The following is a 17,806-nucleotide window of genomic DNA, read 5'->3' as shown; positions in this document are numbered from 1 at the left end:
GAGCCTCAAAAATTAGTAGTGTAAACCATTCAAACGGGAAAAGCAACGGTCTAATCTATATAAAAAACGAGAAACGAGAAACACTTATGAACCACATCAACAAACGACAACTACTGAACATCAGATTCCTGACTTAGGACAGGTGCAAACAATTGCAGCGGGTTTAAACATTTAAATGGTACCAAACCTTCACCCTGATCTGAAACAATAGTGTAATATCACAACATATAAAGACACACTATAAAATATCAATTGAAATGGCTTAACTCAATCAAAAGACATATTAACACAAGTGAACATACACTGAACGAATAAATTTGATCTGTGATAAAAGTAACAGTATTATAAAAAAAAAAGAAGTAAAATCACAAAAATACTGAACTCCGAGGAAAATTCAATCGGAAAGTCCCTAATCACATGGCAAAATCAAATGACAAAACACATCAAACGAATGGACAACAACTGTCATATTCCTGACTTGGTACAGGCATTTTCAAATGTAGAAAATGGTGGATTGAACCTGGTTTTATAGCGCTAAACCTCTCACTTGTACGACAGTCGCATCAATTTCAATTATATTGACAATGATACGTGAACAAAATGTCACAAATAGGGGTACAAAAACAACACGGACTCCACCAAAAACTAGGACTGATTTCATGTGCTTCGGAAGGGGAAGCAGATCCTGTTCCACATGTGGCACCCTTCGTGTTGCTCATGTTGTTACAAAGCCGGTAAATAGTCGAATTCGGTAGGTCACATTCGTGAAAAGGGAAGGAAATTGTAGTTGTGAAATGTTAAACAATTTCAGAAAAAACAAAAATAACCTTAAACAAAAATCCGCCATTTACAATAATATTATACACAGGTAAATGAAAATAATTTTGTTGTAAGGTATACAGTTTAAAAGGAGAAAGGAAAACTTTTTAAAAATAAATAATTTGATGTTCCTAGTTCGAAGGAGTGAAAATTTATAGTAATACCAAACACTTATCAAAGCTGGTATATAGACCAGATATAACCCTGAATAAGTAAACATTAACAAAAAAGCATTACAAATAGTATCAACAGGTCAAATTAACAAGAAAGTACGATTTGAGAGTACTCGCAGTTACTGACAGCTAGTTAAAAGCCGAAAACAATTAATAATAAAAAATCATGCATCACAGACCTTTTTTCTTAATGGAAAGAGTAAAAATCTATGAAAAATATCTTTCATATAGCTAGGAACAAGCTACTCGATATATAGTATTATGTTTTGATGCCATATGTGATGCTAATTTTTTTCAGGTACCCCCTTGAACAAACGTTTGGAAACTCAAGCTAATAATTTGTACAATGGGAAATCTAGTGAACGAAAACAAAAGAAAATTCTCTCTTCTTGTGACAGAGTCGAAAAAATCAATAATAAAACAATGCCGGTGACGATACTGATTGAAAATTTATTTCTAAAAAATTATTGTACATTTTAAAGAAATTATTTGTTCAACTGTGTTATTAGAAATATACATGCAAATACACGATTTTTTATGTTCAGTATTTATCGAGATAATTACATCAGAAGCTTGTGATTCTGAAATCTGAAAAAGTGTAAACTTTGCTTTATATTGATAAAAAAAATTGGAAAAAATCATGTACATACATAATCTAAAATCTTTCGGGTCACCAATTTTCGGAGTGTTTCACAAAGTCCTTAGCTTGTTACAACTTTCCAAAATATACTTATTTTTCACATCTAACTTTTCTGCTCTTGTCACATGAACATTTTGTATAGAAATATTGTCTTTTCGTGAATATAACAATTTAAAAGTCTGTCTATGCTGGTTACAAAATTAAAGATAACTATTCTTATAAAGTGGATATCTTTTTACTAATTTTTTACAATTTTAATAAAAGGTCGTTTCGATTTTTGTATATGTATTTGCGGTCTTCTCGATTTTTTCACATTCAATACTTACATCGGGATAAGGTCCGTTTGAATTAACTTAGTAACTTAATTTCAAAAGTGTTAATCTTTGCTGCATATCAATCGATTCCGTTGGAATTTTTTCCCTGACTTTTTCTGATGTAGCTGCATATATATATACGGATAATTAGCATGTTTCAGATAGGTATACAGCAAGTAGAAACATTAATTGAATATGGTAATCCTGGAATTTATTCGCATAGCCACATTTTAAACCAATTATACATCAAGCTCCCATAGCCTGCTGTACTCGTCGTTTGCTATTTAAGAAGGCAAATGATAACATTAAATGGAAGTTTTGTTTTTATTTCAACTTATCTCTAATTTTACTATTTTCAACGTTTTCCCGTGAATTTATTTTTGATGGCGTCTTTGCTAAAACGGGACAAATGTTGAAAAGATCTAGTTTTCAGTGTTTACAAGGGAGGTAATATTTTGTCACTAGATTTCCCACTGTTGTATAAGACGTGTTTATTTTGAGTTATTTCCCTTTGAACAGAAATGGTGTAGTCGACGCATCTGGTTCCCCAGTTTTTTGTTTGTTACCTTGATTTGTCTCAACATCGGTAAACTACTGTTGCCTCAATCTAAGAGCACTGAAAGCTCTTTTCCTCAAATACCATCGGCATTAAACTTTTCAGATTCTACATACAGTAAAGTAAAAAATAAAAAGTGTAACTTCAATTTAGAATGGTATGACATTTACTTATGATCGTCTTGTACTTATAATAAGGCATATTGGATTTTAAATAGCTGAACTATTAACAAGACTAACATTGATAACCGATAAACACATCAACCAAATGAAAACTGAAACACTAAGAAACCTTTCCATGTATGGCGATGGGAACAGATTTAAAAGCAAAATAATGTTACCATCTCTTTCCTGTTATAAATAACCTTTTTTAACTAATTGATTAATTGTTTTCTTCGTGACCTTAATAAATCTTTTATTCAACAGATCACTACTTTGGTACGGATATGATTTATAAAAACAAACCTTTTCTTAAATTGTCTGTTTATAATTTAGAAGTTAAAAGGAAACTACGATGAAAAATCCATCAGGTAAATTTGAATTTAAATCGTTTGGCTATTATTCTAAGGGTATTTTGGGTCATATTAATCTTCAACTGTTTCGGCTCATATTTTCTCGAGTCTCGTTTTACATACTACAATATATTGTGATATATTAGTCAATCATAAACACCTATATATGAGGGACTCCGAAATCGGAAAAATTCAAGGGTTTTTGAGGCGCGTTCATCCGCTTTTTATAAATATCCGCTACTATGAGATGCACTCTTCAAAGTAAATTGATGAAAGTCTTTCTTATAATTCCCTGTTACGATAAGGACAATTTATATTTACTTTCATCTAGTGTGTTGATTGCCGCTCCATTAACAACATCTAGAAAGAAATCAGGTGGGTTGTTGTGCTCTTCTATAATAAATCCTGCAAATTTTAAGGAATGTGTGTTTTAAAATCAGAACATATTGTAAAATTTGATTACATGTGTTATCTGTATAGACAATACTAGTAAGTGATATTATATTCGTTTACTTGACATTTACTTATTGTGAAATGAGAATATTATCAAAATAACTTCGACTGTCACTTTATAATATGCACTTGGTTTCGTTTTAATTAAAGGGGCATTAGCTGTCAAATTCATCTTTACCAATCTGACTCAAATTTTTTTATTTGACTTATAACATACTAAAACGCATATTCAAATTATAAAAAGTCTAAAAAATACAATTTACGATGCATAGACTCGATAGTATATGTCAGTATTTCGTGTGTGTTTTAGTTTAGATGCCATCTAAATAACCATCAAGGTGACCTCCGAAGACTGCCGACGGTCATATAACCCGATACAAACATACACATAGATATAAATAGATTGCAAACTCGTGCAATTGGATTTTTCTAGGTCTGTTTGATTTCATATTATAGGTTTAAAAATATGTTAATAATCGTTTTTACCTGTATGAGAATGAGTTTTTGTAGATCGAAACAGGCAGTGTCAACCAAATGGTTTACCCTTGTTTCACTTTCAATGTTTACATTCTTTTCCATTTAATAACTGAACACGCTTAGTTCAATATAACCCATCTCTAGCAATAGGGATCAATTAAAGTTCACATGAATACGGATTCAATGAGGTCAAATTATTCACTTGCAAGTGAATAATTCATTAGCGATCTTTCTTTTCTTAATTTGACAAAACTGAACCAATCTGGCTGTTACAAGCGAATATTATTTCACTATTTCACTTTAATTAATGATTGAACAAAAAAAATAATATTTCATTTTTTTTTATATCTCGTAGCTAATGGCCCTTTAACATATGGCTACACACTGGTCAATATTACAATTGCTGCAGGATAAATACAAGTCACATTAAGAATGACAAAAATAAACCCAAATAAATACAATTGGCAAGTGAACATTTCAGGAATGGAAAATTATTTTGCGATTAGTTTGTATTGTACTGATAAAAAATGTGGCGTTTTTTTCTGAAAACGGAAAAAAAAAATTGCCCTTTTAAGAGCTGCAGTCAATTGCCAAATTTCCCCGTAAACATTTGTTGTTCTAGTTACTGTTATTTATTTAAGGTTGACATTATTAACAGTCATCACTGTGACTAAAAACTCGGAAAATTCTGGTAAAAAAATAAACAAAGCACGGGTATGAATTTGATATGCTTTACAAAATCGAAATACTGTTAACTACACACCTATAGATCTGAAATAGTCCAAAGATTCATGAGCAGCTCCATGGTAGACACATTCACCAAAGGATAACAACATTAAACTGTCAAATAATTTGAAAATTGAGAATCGTGGCTGATGAATTGAAAATACAACTGTTGTCCCATTTTTGGATAAACTAAAAAGAAAAAGAAAAAGAAGCACTACAGAGATATCGCTACGTGATTGTGAGTTTGATATGTCTCGGTATATCTACCGTTTTTGTCTATTTATTTCAGTTGATACTAAAACAATTTGTCTATTTTTAAGTACTAGTAGTAGTTACTTTATACACCTTATCGCTATTGGTTCAACCCGAGAAAAAAAACAGTCACTTAGAAAACTTTGTGTTTGGTCAAGTATCACAAAAAACAAAGTTCATTAGTAATGAAATGAGGGAGGGAAAAGTTCAGAAAGGAACCATTTTCAAATTTTGATAAATTGTGATCATATTTGTTGAAACACAAATTAAAGTAATAAAAATGACGTCATGAAAAAGTTGTGTAATTTAGCTTGATAGGAATGAATAGTGATAAGGTGTATTCACGTGAATGTATTGTTGAATTGTGAACTTTCCATTGTTATGTAGCAACATTCCAGCAGCGCCTGCATACGGAGTATATATTTCCCAGTTGATACGATATTCCAGGGGTTGTATTTACTATTATGATTTCCTTGAAAGAGGGTTGCTGATCACAAGAAAGCTATTAAACCAAGAGGTCAAAGTGGCGAATTTGTTACTTAGTCATGCGAGCTACATACAAAATTTGTTTTTACTTGTATTTATACCTTTTTAACAACTGCATAACTGAATGAGCTGTGTTCGCATCAAGACCGGTTGTTGGTTCGTCCAAAAAAAGGACAGGAGGTGAAATAATCAGTTCCATACCAATGTTTGTTCGTTGTCTTTCCCCGCCAGAAATTCCTCGAAAAAAATCGTTTCCAACCTAGAGAAACAGAAAATGAAGTAGTAGTATCTAAATGTTCTTATAAAAAATATATATATGGTTTCAGTACAACCGATTAAAAACGGAACTAGCAATATAATAGAAATGAGTCACATACATAGTAATCTTAGTGGATGTGATTAAATTAATTATATTTATTTTATTTATTGAAATTATATAAATGTTTGCAGAGCTTTGCAATGAAATTTAGTTTTTTTTTTAGAAAATTTGTTACACTGCGTCGAAATTGTTTCATTGTTAACGGCCTTTAAATGACTTCTAGATTTTTGTTAATTTACTTTTACTTGATATGTAGCCAACATCTGCGTTTGTTCATATTTACCATCGTATCAACACATTTTGTCAGCCCAAGTTCGCTTACAACATTTTCTATCTTTTCTTGTATATCAGCCTTTGAGTTTTGACCGCGTAATCTAAGAGCCGCTGAAAATGCCAAGTTTTCTCGCACAGTCAATCCACTTATCACAACATCATCCTATTAAAATAACAGTATAGAATTGCATCCTTAAAATGGTGATATATGTATTCAATTGCTACCATTTTCTTTTTCTGCTTTCTTTTAATATGTTGTTGTCTTAAGGATGATTTCTAGAATTAAACTTCTTTTCTTAACCTTATTTGTGGGCTTATATGACTGTAAGAAAGTAATTGACGAAGAAAAAATCATATGGTGGTGCACTTCTTTTTTTACTACGGCCATTTGAAAGTACCAAATTTTGATGATTTTCCCATTTTTCATAAATTTTTACCCATTTTTGGGCTATTATCATAAAAAAAATCACAGTTTCACAATTGAACTTTTTTTCATACTTACACTAAAGACGAAGTGGACCAATCTGAATAAATTCAACTTAAAAAAACTATAGGTAGGTGTTAATATTGAAAAGTTTTATAAAATTTTGTTGCTTTTTCGTGTCAAATTGACCATGCTGTCAATTTTGTAAATTTGGGATTTTTCTCTTTTTTTAGAACAAAAAGCATATTATTTCAACTTCAAAGTTACAAATGATTGAAAAAATACATATCAAAGAAACTTGAAAAGAAAAAAATTGATATGGGATGTATTTTTGTTTTTTTGTTTTTTGTTTTTTTTTTGTGAGTAATGTCTTTTATTTTAAATCACCTGGAATACATAAATCCTAAGCACTCCAGGGCAGCTGACAGAGGGGTTCCTGCTTTCATTTAACATATCCCATTTGCCAGGGAAAATACAAATGGGTTAAGAAAAAAAGAAAAACTTTATATAATATATTCAATATATATATAAAAAAACAGCATCTGTTTATAATTAGATACTGTATTCTTCCCATGATTCTTTACACTTCAAAATCTTGCATTTTCATATAATTTTATCCTTTTAAGATACAATTATAAAATTATATATAACAGTTATTTATATTGCTTTCTTTCTAACCATTTGCACTGTTTAAAGTTCAATCCGAGCTCGTGTAAATAAGAGACAAGCAATTATGAAATCTTTTGTTATTTAAATTGTGTTCCCGGTTTTAAAAATGCCTGTTAGATATTTACATAGCCAAAACATGTGCTTAAATCATCAGAATTTCCGATGAAGGATTATTGAGAAATAAATGTATGTTCACTTATGAATAAACACAGTCTGTGGTGAGTAAAATACTAGTACAAAAAAGTAATACAATTATACAGTATGTAATATAAATATGCATTAAATATAAAGTATAAAATTAACTTATATAAATAATGGCGGCTGTTTGTAAATGAAGGTGTAAACCATATACTAGTTCAAAGTGTGCATTTTTGTATTCAAATGATAAATATAGCTATAATACCGGGGCACATGTTCTTTCATAATTATATATGTAATTCTGCATAATGAGCAAAGAATAAACAAGATGTCAAATTCGACTAGTAATAGTGATTACAATATTTGAGATAAATGATATGGGATTTACATATTTTTGGTAAAATCATTTCTTGTATCCGTCACCCATTTTCTCAACATTTTGGCTGATGACAGTGATTGGATTGGTTATAAAATTTGAAAATTTTATTACACAAAAAAAAGTTATTGTAAATCCACAATTTTTTCATAGAGTTCAGTTTGATTATAATTTTTTTTTAAATTCATTGATATTTTCCACTTATATCACATGTTTTGGAAATAATTCCAGAACTTGATTTCAACGAGACTGAAACGTCAGAAGAATACATCCTTAAATATTTCTTCTTCTTCTGCTATATAGTAGTTGAACTCATTTGATGAGTACTCAAAACGTTTTGGTGTCATGAGTATATAAACACTTACCTTTCGATATTGTCTCAATGAATATCAAAAGCAGAGAAGAAAAATGTCGACAAAACCATGAAAAAAATCAAATAAAATGTCTCTGCGACCAATTGATCTTTTGAATTTATTCCAAAGTCTGTTGCATCTTTAACCCTGTAGACATGCACAATTCGTGCCAATTGAAATACCGACTGCCACCAAACTCAACAAATATATTATCAAAAAGTCCAGCAATTTGATAATTTTGACTGCAAATGTTAGTTTTATTCCGTTTAATTTCTTTTTTTTAAATTCTTTTATTTTGTTTGATAATATTTGGATTCTTAACAGCAAAAACATAAGGAAGGTATTTGCTTTAAATATAAACTTATCTGGTCTCTAAGAAATATCTGGCTACTGGGCTACCAAAATAACACCAACCTAGTGTAAACATAACAAAATCACGATATCAAGTATCGATGGATTTCAATGACTTCAAAGAAATGACACTAAAGGCACCAGAGGCAATATGAGAGCTAACGAAATATTCTGAAAAAAACCCTAAACTTTAGTTAAATACTGTTACTTAAATTCAATGGAAACTTAACTATTGTAATGTTGAAGAAATATGTACCTGCAAAACATATCCAACCATACATTTAAAATTTTCTGGATGTGGTGATCCATTTAATAGTAGGTCTCCACTTACTCTCAATGGTGCTTTCCGTCCTGCCAATATATCTAAAAGCCTACGTTATAAAAAAAAGATATGTCACTTATTATCTTAAGTTAACTGATAACTTAAATTTAAGGAAGTTCGTCGTATAATCAAATATTTCTGTGAGTACATCTGTCTGCGTACATTCAAATAAAAAACAACATTACATTTCATGTCTGTTCATCTAATTGGTCATGTGTTTGAGTAGGATAATACACATGTGTCAATGGTATGAATTTCTCAGGGTTCAATTCGCCGTTTCAGAATCTAATGCATTCTAGGTATTATTTTCAAAAGCGTACACCAAAACGTTTTGATTGGCTAAAAACGTTCTAAACAATGGAAATTCAACTAGTAACATTACAATATTTTCATTGTGGGGTACGAACAATGTAATTACCCACCATCCTTTAGAATCTGAAACGGAGAATTATTTAATAACTTATGGTAAGACCAGAACCCATCGCTATAGTATGAAGCATAAATTTAAGCAACGGTTATTTATCGAAATTCAAATCTCATAAATCATTTGAGGAGGTACAAATAAATGTAACACACAAAATGTGAAGACATTGCATGAACTACAAACGGAACGAGACCACATGCATCACCAGCCTTAGAATACACACTCGGTAAAATAATTCAAGATGGTGACGTAAAATTCATGAAGGTTCGGTTTCACTTTTATTATCTCAGTTGTTTGTAAAGAATACATCCTGTTAATTAACCGGCCGTATAATGTTAACATGCACGACAGCAACATAGCAGTTGTGAAATGTAAACGCCAAACCATCGGACTGAGGGTATGTTACTGCTGTGAAATGGGAGATTCCAAAAGATAGTCGGTATTCCAATAGGTACTTATTGTCCAAACTTACTGGCCGACTGGTCTTTGTACTCATATGTAGAAGAATTCATATCGAATCTTCTTAAGAACAAAATTAAAAATTATCTGTCAATGTTCTTATACACTGAGCTTAATTGTCAGATATATTGATGATGTCCTGTTAATCAATAACCTACATTTCAGTGAGTCATTACATCTTATATATAAGTAAACTTAGTACAGAAACTTGAAGTTCTCAAATATCTTGATTTTTTTCCTCGATTATGACATAGATGGACGAATTCACACAAAAATCTATAGCAAGCGTGATGATTTCAACTTTCCGATTGTCAAACGCCAATTTCTTAGAAGTTAAATACCTCTGCTCGCTCATATGACGTTTACATATTTCAATTAATATGTTTCGCTCGTGCAAGTTCACACTATAAAGACGTCATTAACAGGGAAGTGCTTCATGAAAAACGACTGAAATCAGCACTACATAAGTTTAACGACCACCATTATGAATTGGTTGACACATATAATGTGTCTGTTTCTCAATTCAATAGAACATATTTTCGCGGTCTTAGATCACAACATTTCAGTATAGTCCTATGATTTTTAATTTTACCGACTGTGTCCTATTCGTTTTTCCCGATTTTTACATTTTGACTATGAGTGAAGTCGTATCATTACAAACTAGTAAAAGTCTGAAATGGCCTATTTCTTTACTCGACTATACTGATTTTTACTCGACCAGTCTGAATTGGTCAGAAATTTGCTTGATATAACTCGACTGTAGTCTGAACCATACTTAACAGTTTGAACTTGTACTCGACTTTTACTCGACCTGTACTTAACCAGTTTGTTCTTGTCTTAACCATACTCGACGTAGTCTTAACTATTTTCGACCTAGTCTGAACCATACTCGACCTAGTCTGAACCATACTCGACCAATTCTTAACCAACCTAGACCTATTTTTTGTATCCATCTATTGTATGTCATCAATTTAGGAACTGTTTTTAACAATACCTATTTCCCCTGGCTAGAAATTTGAAAAACAATTTGAAATTCAAAATGTATTTAATATAGCATTGAAACCAAAATTTCACAATAAACTTGATAATCATCAACACTTATACATATATATTTATATATACAATGTATATCAACTTTAAAATAAAAATAAAACAAGATGATCAAGGTAGTAATTTCTGGTCGGATTAAAAAGATATCGTGTAATAAATTAAGTTTTCGGTTAAACGAATTTTTATATACATGATATCATATTCACATTGCATTATGTACAACAAAAATACTAGATCTTTCGTCCATTATTCAAATATCTTAAATGTTATTAAAAATGTTTTGAATGTTTCAGATATATTTTATGGTTACTGGAAAATTTTCAACACTAACTTAAACCTGGTATAGATTTATGGTGTCAGTAGAGTTAAGTTAATAATGCAGTGAACATTTTTTTTTATTAAAATATATATAAAATAGTATATAAAGCAACTTAATAAATCTTAAAAATGACACCTTTGAAAAATCAAGAATTAAATATAATTGAACTTCCTTAGCAATCCTTGATAACCTTTTAAAAAAGGAGTTGTGTTCCAAAGTTGCAGTTAAAATTTAGGTTGATTAATTAAGTTTTGTCAAAATTAAAGACATGGCATACAAGAAGAACTTTAATAAGGTTTAAGTACCTCAGTACAGGTGTGTTTTATAGGTAAAAAGAAAACCCTATTTTTTCTTAAACTCATGTATTACTTATCTAGTGAATTCAAAAGGCCTTATGATTTTAGTTTTACAGGATGTTGTTTAATTTTCAATAGATGTTATTTAAAATTTATTACTCTCTGACCAGTTGTGATCTTTTTAATGAGTGTGCCCCAAGCAGGAGATATTACTTTATAGTTTGCCCCTAATCAGAAGAACAATTTTAATCATTTCTTGAATTTTTTTTTTATCCCTTTTGGATATATATACCTTTGCACCTTTTGTTTGCGGTATACCATCTTTTCCGCAAGTTTATAGTTTTCTGTTTAGTATTAAATTTATAATTAAGATCCATTTATTACATCGGTGATCCGTTTATTTGGCAATCGCCAATGGCAGTCAGCAGGGCTTAAGAACATTTGTTGTTCCACCTGTTAGTCAAATGCGTTTTGTTAAAATATACTTTTTCACTTTTTTGGTCTTTTGGAAAATGTTGTTTGTGCTGTATTTAGACCCCTCTAACAAGAAATTTGTTTTGCATGCACACCTATAAAAATTGCGGTTTTTATCCAACGCAATCATAGGTTTGAACGTTGTTTTCAATTTGCACTTGTTTATATTTTTTTGTTTGGGCTTGTTTTATATTTGCCTTCGGGTTTATATGATCCGTTCATCCTATTTTGACTCCTCAAAATTCAAGAGTCTATCCTAAATTGAGGTAAAGTGTATGGCTTTCCAAATACCGTTTCGATTCCAAATATCATTGAAGAGACATTAATTGTCGAAATCTGGATATGGTGAACAAAAACCTTTTGTTTGCGGTATATCATCTTTTCCGCAAGTTTATTGTTTTCTGTTTAGTATTAAATTTATAATTGAAATCCATTTATTACATCGGTGATCCGTTTATTTGGCAATAGCCAATGGCAGTCAGCAGGGTTTAAGAACATTTGTTGTTCGACCTTTTAGTCAAATACGTTTTGTTAAAATATACTTTTTCACTTTTTGGTCTTTGAGAAAATATTGTTTATGCTGTATTTAGACCCCTCTAACAAGAAATTTGTTTTGCATGCACACCTATAAAAATTGCGGTTTTTATCCAACGCAATCATAGGTTTGAACGTTGTTTTCAATTTGCACTTGTTTATATTTTTTTGTTTGGGCTTGTTTTATATTTTCACTTTTTCACTTTTTGGTCTTTTGGAAAATATTGTTTATGCTGTATTTAGACCCCTCTAACAAGAAATTTGTTTTGCATGTACACGTATAAAAATTGCGGTTTTTATCCAACGCAATCATAGGTTTGAACGTTGTTTTCAATTTAGACTTGTTTATATATATATATATATATATATATATATATATAAAGAAAAGTCAAATAGAATCCGTATGCTGGTAACATATAAGAAAAATAATATAAGATAATGACGGTTTCAATTCATCACTTTTACTAGAGCTTTCACTGCTTTCACAGATCTTCAGGTAATCTTCACATTACCTGAAGATCTGTGAAATCAGTGAAAGCGCTAGTAAAAGTGATGAATTGAAACCGTCATTATCTTATATTATTTTTCTTATATATATATATATATATATATATATATCCCAAATCATAATGAGAATAGACATATTTCTGATATCAGGTTAAACAATTTCAGTGATTTTTTTTTGGCTGTTGTTACCTCAGTTAAAAAGATAGTTAAATAACTATTGTATGTAACCATGAAACCTATGTAGTATTTATTTAAGAATTTAGGAAAATTAAGTTTTGTTTTAAAAAAAACACATGCCAAACAAGAAGCACCTTAAAAAGGTGTTATTGCCTTCTGTACAGGTGTGGTTTTCATGTAACAAGACTCAGACTTTTAAAATAAGATAATTTAACTATATCGATTTGATAAATCTGATAATCATGTAAGGATGTAAAAATCTGTTTTTATATATATAAAAAAGAAGATGTGGTATGATTGCCAATGAGACAACTCTCCACAAGAGACCAAATGACACAGAAATTAACAACTATAGGTCACCGTACGGCCTTCAACAATGAGCAAAGCCCATACCGCACAGTCAGCTATAAAAGGCCCCGAAATGACAATGTAAAACAATTCAAACGAGAAAACTAACGGCCTAATTTATGTACAAAAAATGAACGAAAAACAAATATATAACACATAAACAAACGACAACCACTGAATTACAGGCTCCTGACTTGGGACAGGCACATACATACAGAATGTGGCAGGGTTAAACATGTTAGCGGGATCCCAACCCTCCCCCTAACCTGGGACAGTGGTGTAACAGTACAACATAAGAACGAACTGTAAAAATCAGTTGAAAGAGGCTTAACTCATCAGATGGATAAAAATACAAATAATACAAATACAAGTGGACGTGGTCGGGTACTTGTACATACAAACAACAAAAAGACACTAAGTACAGATCTGAGAGTACTCGCAGTTACTGACAGCTAGTTCAAAGCCACTTACAACTAATAAAAAAATTCATGCATCTAAGACTAAACTATCAATCTGTACACATCCAACATCCAATGGATTTAGTGTAAAGACGTCATAAACAGTCAGAGAAAAACATGACCTTGTGCAATGCCAAGATACAGGTATCGACAGATTGTAGATCCATGAATGTGTATATGTATATAACAATAATATTTAGTTTGCTTTTAATTTACTGATAACAAAATCAATATTAGTACCAATAAAAACCATATTTAATGATCTAATTACAGTGTTGAATTGGTAACCTTTTAAAATGAGTTTATTTAAAGGATCGATAAGTTTACCAGGATCGTTTCTAAATTTTCGGGCACGGTAAACAATATGGCCGTAAAAATGAGGATGTGCAATCCCGTTTGTAATAAGTTTTCTACAAGTACAACCAAAATTCAAAACCAAATCTTTATATCTGTGGAAGAATTTAGTAAAGGTTTTAAGTAATTTGTGATAACGAAATCCCTGGCTTAATAATTTACCAGTAATACATAGATTATCTTTATTTTATTGTGGCTGTTGTCATGTCAGTTAAAAAGAAAGTAATTTAAACAGTTAAAATTAAAAAAAATAAGTAAGAGGTTATTTGGTCAAGTATGGTTCAGACTGGTCGGGTATTGTTCAGACTTTGGTCGAGTATGGTTCAGACTGAAAAAATAGGTCGAGAAGTATTGGTCGATTACAGGTCGAGAATGGGTTAAGACTGTCTCAGACTGGTCGCGTAATAGATCAGACTATTTTCAATGGCAAAGATAAGGGTCAAGTACAAATCAGTATAGTCGAGTATGGTTAAATAAAGGCAACAGTAGTATACCGCTGTTCGAAACTCATAAATCGATAGAGATAAAAACAAATCCGGGTTACAAACTAAAACTGAGGGAAACGCATCAAATATAAGAGGAGAACAACGACACAACAAAAACACAACATTAAAATGTAACACACACAGAAACGAACTATAATATAACAATGGCCATTTTCCTGACTTGGTACAGGACATTTTAAGAACAAAATGGTGGGTTGAACCTGGTTTTGTGGCATGCCAAACCTCCCGCTTTTATGGCAACGTCAAACACAACACCAAAACGACAACATCACATGACAGGACTACAATACAAATAAATGGGAGAACATATAGGACAAAGAAACACACGAATAATAGCTAGCAGAAGGTACTAGGCTTAAACTTCAATACGCCAGACGTGCTTCTCGTCCACACAAGACTAACCAGTGACGCTCAGATAAAAAAAGTTTGAAAGCCAAAACAAGTACAAGTTAAGATTGGGGTCGAGTAATATCTAGTAAAATTCAGACCAATTCAGACTGGTCGAGTAAAAATCAGTAGAGTCAAGTACAGAAATAGGCCATTTCAGACTTTTACTGGTTTATAGTGTATGGCGTATGATGTATTCATATCAGGTCGATTACCATGTTGATGCACCTGTTCTCGGTCATAGCACTCAATATTCGGAGTACTAAATCTATGCCCAAAACACTAAATCCAGTATTTTGATAGGTTGAATTCTGCGTGCTCGCAGTTTTTATGACCGCAAGGTATGACCATATCTCGCTCGATTTAGAGTTTTGAGATTTGAGTTAATGAGATTTAAACATCGATAAACTACTTTTGGTTAAATTCAGACAGGAGCTTCACAGGAAGAGTGAAAAGAAGTTAGCACTTCCCTCAAACTTCACGTTACGATATAGAGAAGTTTGGTGACTATGTTAAACGCGTCTATACGTCTATAATAGAGGATACCAAAGATACAGTGTGCTTCAAATATAGACTTACATCTAGAAATTGACGACGAGGATTCGTCTTACTTACGACAACAGATTGATTTCATTTTTTGAATTGTGAACTTTCCATTTTTATGCAGCCACATTCCAGAAGCGCATGCAGATGGAGTTTATATCACCTCTGTCCTCTGGTATATTTCCCTTTTTTTCTTTTCTTGCCCAGATATTTCAAACTAAATAATAAAGAGTTGGGATAACAAACTACACTCAACATACTGATTATTTAATAAGGGTGTTTTAGAAGAAATATTTATAGAGAGAGAATCAACTGAAAAATCAGGTAACACAATTTAGTATTATATCATAAAGGGTAAAAGCGCTTTTTGTCAGATGTTAAATCCTTCTTTCAAAGTACTTACGAAGATTTTCCACTGCCAGTTGGTTCCAATATAGCATTCATACCAGCTTGAAAACTCCACTAAAAAACAACAAACTGTCTTTCTATACACCAGTAGATAAGAAACAACAAACTGTCTTCCTATATACTAGTAGAATGTAAAAAAACAAAAATACCGAACTTAAAGGAAAACTCAAAAGGGAAAGTCCCTTATCAAATGGCAAAATCAAAAGCTCAAACACATCAAACGAATGGAAAACAACTGTCATATTCCTGAAATAAGAATTTTTATATTATGTGTTAAATACAACATGTTAGGTTTTCTTAAAAAAAGGTTTCATCAAACTTGACGAATTTTAAGAAATTATTTTTTTTCTTTTGCAAATACATATGTCATTAGATAAAGTTGTGAGATATTTAAGTGTTCATCTTCATAACTACGAGATTAAACAAGACATTATGAGTCACTATAAATTCTAAACTTCATAAAGACCCAACGAAACAATGTTTTCAACAGTATCTGCTTTCGCTTTCAATTTATTGTGATTAGAGTTATTGTTTCATTGACATCAAACATCTGTTTTATTTATAATGATTTTTAATATTATTTAGCGTGTAATCTTTTATTATGAGTATGTTCCATATGGGCCCTATTTGACCCCGAATATTAAGTCTATTGTTTCAAGATGAAAATTATATCAAGTTGAAGAAAAGACATGTGAAAAAGTGAACTAGAACTTTTTTTAATTTGAGTTTTGACATTTACACCTCAAATAGACAAAACATTATCCTTTTGGTAAAGTTGACAATTTTTCTTGATTTGAACCACATTTCATTCTAGGAAACATAGAGCGCAGAGGTTGATACACTAACTATTCAAGTCCGATATCAGTTTTCATATAACAAACAAAATGTTTGATTATAAAATACTATAAAAAAGATTATTCAATATAATTTTTCGTAAAATTATTACTCTAAGTCTTTTGAAATATTGAGAAGGTCTGTGACGTTGTTTATAATCATTATACAACAGGAAGAAACGCCTTGCATTGGTATTTAGGCATTATATTGAAATATTCCAAAAAAAACCAAAAGATATCGATCAAGGTGAACATTTAGATTTACTTTTATTCTTATAAACTTGAATACATTATATAGTAAAGGCAAAACTTACTCAATTCCTTTCAGTATTTCCTTTGTTTTTCTGTTCCTTGGACATATTTTGGTTTTGACATCCACTCTATATCTGATATCATGACATGAAATAGTTGTTGACTGTTTTTGTTCAAATGCTTTCACATGGATCTTGACGCTAGCAGTATTGCAGTCGTTGATAACAATTGGGGTAACCACACTAGTCTTCGTCTTCATCTTAGATTAAGTTATTCTAACTTAACACATTTATGATAATTTTTCGTGGACGTGTTTTCTAAATAAAAAAGCATATCATACAACCAGCTTCTTGATACTGAATTCAATGTGTTTTGCGTTCAGACACTTTAGTGGTAAATTATATATCCAGTTACGTAAGACATCATGTGACTTCGATGACGTGGCAATCGACCATCTTTTAAATTTGTCTAATTGAAATTGAATAAGCCCTTTAATTAACGTTATTTTTTTCGTTAATCGGACCCCTTTTCTTACTTTTGCTGTTCTTTCCTTTGTCTTCGAATATAATTTAAATTCTTTCTTCAAACGTACGACACTCGACCAGCTGTGATCAGCAGTGGATTTTTTTTTCACGACCATTTCGTTGATAGGGAAGATATCTTTAAAAAATGATAGAAATTAGCTCTTTATCGGTTAATTAATATGTGATTGACAGATATTTTTATTTAAAGGCTTACAATCTTTAACGAGAATCTCAATTTACAACTACATGTTACATGATGTCCTGGACATTCAATATGTTTTACTGGCAAAATAATGACAAGTGGTGATATAAATTAAATTC

At 31.1% G+C, this 17,806-nt stretch overlaps 1 protein-coding gene across 1 annotated transcript in view; it reads right to left on the bottom strand.

Annotated features, from left to right (window-relative positions):
- The window catches only part of LOC127709574 (broad substrate specificity ATP-binding cassette transporter ABCG2-like), a 33,456-nt gene extending 16,236 nt beyond the window's left edge, over nt 1-17,220 (bottom strand). The window contains exons 1-7 of the mRNA XM_052215178.1: nt 17,024-17,220; nt 15,872-15,925; nt 8,567-8,681; nt 6,010-6,162; nt 5,509-5,666; nt 4,707-4,858; nt 3,335-3,418 (exon numbers count right to left, since the gene is read on the bottom strand). Coding sequence (XP_052071138.1) covers nt 3,335-3,418; nt 4,707-4,858; nt 5,509-5,666; nt 6,010-6,162; nt 8,567-8,681; nt 15,872-15,925; nt 17,024-17,220 — 913 coding nt within the window. The remainder of the gene's footprint in view (nt 1-3,334; nt 3,419-4,706; nt 4,859-5,508; nt 5,667-6,009; nt 6,163-8,566; nt 8,682-15,871; nt 15,926-17,023) is intronic.
- Nucleotides 17,221-17,806: the final 586 nt, after the last annotated feature.

Source organism: Mytilus californianus, unplaced genomic scaffold, assembly GCF_021869535.1.
Source record: "Mytilus californianus isolate M0D057914Y unplaced genomic scaffold, xbMytCali1.0.p SCAF_7, whole genome shotgun sequence".
NCBI lineage: Eukaryota > Metazoa > Mollusca > Bivalvia > Mytilida > Mytilidae > Mytilus > Mytilus californianus.
This window is presented reverse-complemented; position numbering and strand designations above follow the sequence as displayed.